Source organism: Lagenorhynchus albirostris, chromosome 3 (genome assembly GCF_949774975.1).
Source record: "Lagenorhynchus albirostris chromosome 3, mLagAlb1.1, whole genome shotgun sequence".
NCBI classification, from domain to species: Eukaryota; Metazoa; Chordata; class Mammalia; order Artiodactyla; family Delphinidae; genus Lagenorhynchus; species Lagenorhynchus albirostris.
In genome coordinates, this window is record NC_083097.1 from 33,492,555 (window position 1) to 33,498,907 (window position 6,353).

A 6,353-nucleotide genomic window follows, 5' to 3' on the forward strand; every position below is an offset into this window, starting at 1 on the left:
GTAGGAGGTAATCTCCTTGACATCGGTCTTGGCAATGATTTTTAAAATCTGACACCAAAAGCAAAGGCAACAAAAGCAAAAAATAAACAAGTAAGACTATCTCAAACCAAAAAGCTTCTGCACAGCTAAGGAAACCACCAACAAAATGAAAAGGCAACCTACTGAATGGGAGAAAATATTTGCAAATCATACAGCTGATAAGGCACAAATATCCAAAATATATAAAGAACTCATACAATTCAGTAGCAAAAAATCTGATTTTAAAATGGGCAGAAGATCTGAATAGACATTTTTTCCAGAGAAGATATGCAGATGGCCAACAGGTACATGAAAAGACACTCTGTATCATTAATCATTAGGGAAATGCAAATCAAAACTACAATGAGATATCACCTCACACCTATTAGAATAGCTATTACCAAAAAGACAAAAAAATAACAAGTGTTGGGTGCGTCATCAGGCTGATGCAGGCGCTCCTTTGTCGGTCCCTGTTGCGGTGCCCTTAGGGTTGGCTGCGGCACGTCACCCCGCGAGCCTCCCTCTGGAAGCCTGGACACCGTCACTGGGGCTTGGTGGCCGCGGTTCAGGATCTCAAGCCTGGGACAATGGTGTGCATTCCCTGCATTGTCATTCCAGTTCTGCTCTGGGTCTACAAAAAGTTCCTGGAACCATATATATACCCTCTGATTTCCCCCTTTGTTAGTCGTGTGTGGCCTAGGAAAGCTATACAAGAATCCAATGATAAAAACAAAGGCAAAATAGACTGTAAGGGTGCAGATATAAATGGATCACCAACAAGAGGACCAACAGAAATCTCGGATAAAAAGAAAGACTAATGTGATGGTCCCAAAGGATCTCATTGTTTTAAAAATGGATCTGATAGTATGAAGCACCTTCTTTGTACTTGTCGCTGATCTTTTTCCCTGAAACCAGAATTTGGGTTAGATAGTTTAGATATTTACCTGACACTAATCAGGTAATACCTGGTATTTGTATTTCAAATGTAGCTAGTTATATTTAATGACCTCATTCCTGAGTTCCTTTTTCATTAAAGTAGCTTTCATTTCTTTTATTGCATTTTAAAAAATATGAATAAAGAAAAGGTTCATGCCAGTAGACACTGTTACTAAATCAGTCCCTAAAAATCCTTGGGCCTCTAGCTTTTTTTCAGGCTCTTCAAATTTGAGGAGTATAATTTTACTGTGAAAGAGTGCAGTGAGACTGTGCAGTGAATTGAAAGGTAGTTTTTGGAGATGATAATGACTTGAAACATAAAGATGTAATTACTGTCTCACTCAATGGAGCAGCTTATCTATGAGAGTAGTAATTACTGTTTATTGCTCTGAGGAAGATAGGAAAGACAGGGAAATGGGGTAACCTCTCTGAAAAATGGAACATCTTTTACGTAAATGGCTAATGTATATTATAAAATTCTAATTCTTGTCGCATTCCTTCTGTTCCTACAAATGTATTAAATATTCAGTTTAGCTTGTTGTTCTTTTTTCTTTTAAAATATAAATACTTAAAAGTAAGATTTTTTAACCACATCAGAAGTCAGGATTGTAATAATGTGATGGCATCCAGATAGTTATGGGGGCAGCGATATTTTTTTTTGTTCTTCTTTTTTTTTTAAAGTTTAGATTGTATCAGTTATTTTGTTCCATAATAAGGCACCAAAATTCGTGGTTTTCAGCAACAGTGACGTGACTGCACAGTTATTTGCTGGTCTGGGCCTCTCCACATGATCTTTCATCCCCAGGCCTCTTCACTGTAGTGTAAGGATCTATAAATATTCAAAGACGATGAGACATATCTTCATAGAATATTTATTTTCACTGAAGCAAGGAGAAGTTAGAAAGGACTCCCCGCCTTGGGTCCCCAGGGAAGTCCTGGGTCCTAACTGAGGCTCTGTTAAGCTGTGTCTGGTCAAGTCATTGATCCACCTTGGACTTCCTTTGATATAAATGTGTTTCATCTTTTCTGCCCCAGCCTATCTGAGGGATAAGATAAATTCTCATTAGCAACTAAATCCAGTTGATTAGTTTGTTTTTTAAGGTATTAAAACTATATTATGAAAATAGCAGATGTTCATAGTAGAACAATGCAAGGGCAGGTTAAATGAAAAGTTAATGTTCTTTCTCTACTCTCATTCCTTTGTTCTAGCTCCACAGATGTAACCACTATTAGCTTTTTGTATAGTCTTCTAGCAACTTTCTTAAAATATATCATTTAAAAAAAAAAAATAATAACAAGTGTTGACAAGGATGTGGAGAAAAAGGAAACCTTGTGCACTATTGGTAGGAAAACAATATGAAGGTTCCTCAAAAAATTAAAAATAGAACTATCATATGATCCAATTCCACTTCTGGGTATTTACCTGAAGAAAATGAAGACTAACTTGAAAAGACATGTGCACCCTCACGTTCACTGAAGCATTATTTACAATAGCCAAGATATGGAAACAACCTAAGTGTCCATTGATGGACAAATGGATAAAGAAGATGTGGTATATGTATACAATGGAATATTATTCAACCATAGAAAAGAAGGAAATCTTGCCTTTTGTGACATGAATAGATCTTGAGGGTACTATGCTAAGTGATATAAGTCAGACAGAGAAAGTCAAATACCATATGATCTCAATTATATGTGAAATTTTAAAAAACAAAAACAAGACAAAACAAAAACTGAACTCACACACAGAGATAGGTGGTTGCCAGAGGCAGGGGTGGGGAGCAGATAAAATAGGTGAAGGGCATCAAAGGGTACAAACTTCCAGTTATAAAATAAATAAGGGATGTAATATACAGCATGGTGACTATAGTTAATAATACCGTATTGCATATTTGAATGTCACTAAGAGAGTAGATTTTAAAAGTTCTCATTACAAGAAAAAAAATTTTTGTAACCATGTGTGGTGACAGATGTTAACCATGCTTATTGCAGTGATTATTTTGCAATATATACAAACAGCGAATCAGGCTGTACACCTGAAACTAATATAATGTTATATGTCAATTATACCTCAATTTTAAAAGTTAATAAGTATTAAAAACTGGGAATCACTATGTTTTAACCTGTAATTTATATAATAACATTGCACATCAACTATACCTCAATTTAAAAAAAAGAAAAAATAAATAAATTTTAATTTTAAATTAAGAAGAAAAAGAATTTCCCACAGAACTAACTGTCTGGCTCATCTGTATGTTTACATTATTTGTCATTTATAGCTCAGCACCTAAAGGTATAGTGGAATCCCCTACAGAAATCCTAATGTGTCAAAGACAGCGCTCATCAAATATTCCTTAACTCCCCTATATTTCATAGCCCTCATTATAGGTACATTTGATGTCACATAACTAATTCCAGCCAAAAGGACTCTGGGTAGAAAATGCATGTGACTTCCAGGCCAAGGGAGCTGAGAAAGCCAGTGCACCTCTGCCATCTCTGTTTTCCCACCACCAACAAAAACAGAGGCTGCATGTTCCAGATTCCACAGCTGCAGGATAGAAAGGGAAGTAAGCAAGAAACAAGCATTTATTTGGCAAGCCACTGAGGTTTCAAGGTTTTATTTGTTGTGGCAGCTAGGATTAATTATCCTAATGCATCTTGGAACTCTCATTCTGCAGAAGTCTTTGTAACTTCAATGCTACTTGAAGCTTGAATGTAGACTTCAACCTACCTGCCAAGTTACGATAGACCATGAGCAACTAAACATGGAGCTAACAAGGTAGATCAAGCATTAGTGTCTCCATAGGAACCATTTACACTCCTTCTATGTTCCTTGGCCTGAGCTATGTGATGTGGAAAGACAAGAAGAAAAAAGACAGTCTAGCTTCTCATAATACTCGTAGTGTTGTTCCCAGTAAGGTTTTAGACTCCTGCCTCTCCTAACCATGATGTTACTAATGAACTGGGGTTCTATTGCTTAAAAAATTACATAATTATGCCACACTGAGATTTTATACCTACGTAGAATGATGATCATATGAACCGAGAGGATAAGAAATGAGGATTTAATTGATCCTGTGGGCTTCTACCCCAATTAGAGCAATACAGTTCATAATTAGATTTACAGCAACTTTCCCCGCCATATCCCTGCCAAAGTGCTTAGGGTCTGAAAGAGTAATTAAAAATCATCAAAGAAAATAATGCTAACTAAATCCATAGGCTAGAACTAAGGTGATAGTTAGATTAATGGACATCTTAGCTAATGGTGCATTTTCTTATTCCAAAAGACCAAGGAACCTTCGGTGGTCACTCACCTTCTTTTTACTAATGGAAAAACTGAGGGACATGAAAGCTATCTGGATGGGAAACAGGGGAGACAGGCTAGACTGAAACCCATGCGGACCACTGAGTTTATTCATAGACCCGTGCTCTCTCTCACTCCCCATGCTCTTCCCCTTTGTCTTTTTCCATGCCATTCTCAGATGTCACCTTCCAGTTCTCAGAAGCTTAAAAGTTACCTTTGTTTTTTTTGTTTCTGCCTCTTTTGCCTCCACCTGATGCCTCTGAGTTACTGGGAAAGCAGCCGCACTGCCTGGTTCTCTTGTGACCTTCCTCCACTGGCTTCTTCTAGTGTCTGCTTTTGAAAGGAAAAGAGAGAAAAAGAGTGATTTACTTAATGGATCTTCCCCCTCTCTAAGACCAAGTGGAAGCTTCATTATTAAAGCCTGATGTAGCAACCTGTTAAGATCAGTTTATCCTCTTGAGAGAGTTGAGAGACCAACTCTCTCTACTAGAACCTCCTTATAAGCAGAATAACTGCTTTTAAATTGTCTACTGGTTCTTCCAGCTACCGTAATAAGCACTTCAGTTGCTTCTTCTGAATGTCACAGGCCAGAAGAAAAAAACCTGGTTAAAGAACGTTAAGGAAAAAAAAAAAAGGAATAAGAATATCGAGCACTTGCTACACTATGGGTCAAACACAGTTTTATTTGTATTATACAAGAAATTCATCTAACTCACAAAAACTGATGAATTATAAACATAGGCGTGACATTAGTCCAAATACGGCACTTAATAAAAGTTGTCATTATGTGACATTAACACTAAAACATTACTTTTTTTATAAAGTCTTTCTCTGAGAAGATTCAGTTCTTTGATCTTCTCTGAAGTCTCATGATACCAAGAATCTTACGTTGACCATAAAGGCGTTTCTCCATTTGCGGTATTCTAAACATGCCAGAAGGAATCAACATACACCATAACATAAAGGAAGCTTATTTTGCTTGGTGTTTTCTCCATACAATCAGAAAATAACTTCTATTCCTCCATGGTTCTAAAGTGAATTACATTGAGGTGGATTGGAAAGAATGTGGAACTGAGAATTGGAAAACCTGCAGGTTGAATCTGGCTTTGTACCTTCGCCGGCTGTGTCACTTGAAGTTACTGAACCTCTCTATGACACACTTCCTCATCTACTATAAAATGAGGAGCACGTTTCCATATTGTCTGTTTTGACCAAAAGAGCTAATATAGGATACATGCTATTTAGGATACATCCATTTAAGAAAAGTTTCCATTTCTCTTACATCTCCATATTTCCATGATCCAACAATCAATGATCAGTCACCTACTGTATGTCAAACTCTGCCAGGCACTAGGCATACAATCTGAAAAATATTACCTTTGTCTTCTACAAGACCATAACTGGGTGGAGGAACAGTCATGTACACAAGTAACTCTAATGCAATGTTATCATTGCTATAATAGGGGGACAGTCCAAGTGCTGTAGGAGAACAAACAGGGAAGTTAGAGTGGCCAGGAAAGACTTCAGAAAGCGTATGACATTTGACTAGCAGCTTGATGATGAGTATTTCATATTTTTGCCTAATAACTTCTTTTTCCTCCCACCTACCACTAATTTAATGGATATTTGGTCTTCCTTCAGGATACATTAAAAACCAGTGCTTCAGCCCACCGAACGATGGCACTAAATAAAATTTCCTTCTGACTATACAGCAGCAACCCAGTTGCCAAAGTAAAAACCACATTTCATCTCTCTGTTGCTATGAGAATGGATCCAAAAAATTAAACATAATGGAATATAGATGTGGCCTGAAAATATAGAGTCAGTTGAAGCCACCTGAAAAGCCCATGGTTCCCCCTCTTTCATAAGGAAACTGTTTTTAGAAATCTCTGAATGCCCTGTGACTTTATGGCTTCTTCTAGTTTAGGCATCCAAACTCCTATATAAGGAATTCTAGCCAAAGAATTAAGCTTCAATTTCCTTTTAGGGATATTCTCAACCTATAAGGACATAGGCTGACACACCTGTGGCATGGTGGCTCAGGCATTTCTATTGGGACATCCGTAGCAGCACACTCCAACCAGCCTCTGCCACA

General features: G+C 37.3%; 1 protein-coding gene across 1 annotated transcript; it reads left to right on the plus strand.

The window, feature by feature from the left end:
- The first annotated feature begins 466 nt into the window (after positions 1 to 466).
- LOC132518024 (UPF0729 protein C18orf32 homolog) lies at positions 467 to 1,487 on the plus strand. The gene has a single exon (XM_060146038.1). It carries the CDS (start codon positions 606 to 608, stop codon positions 834 to 836), a length of 231 nt encoding a protein of 76 aa, XP_060002021.1. The 5' UTR covers positions 467 to 605; the 3' UTR covers positions 837 to 1,487.
- Positions 1,488 to 6,353: the final 4,866 nt, after the last annotated feature.

Excerpts from the sequence above, each read along its gene's own strand:
- LOC132518024 (XM_060146038.1), top strand. The coding sequence starts at position 606 with ATGGTGTGCATTCCCTGCATTGTCATTCCAGTTCTGCTCTGGGTCTAC.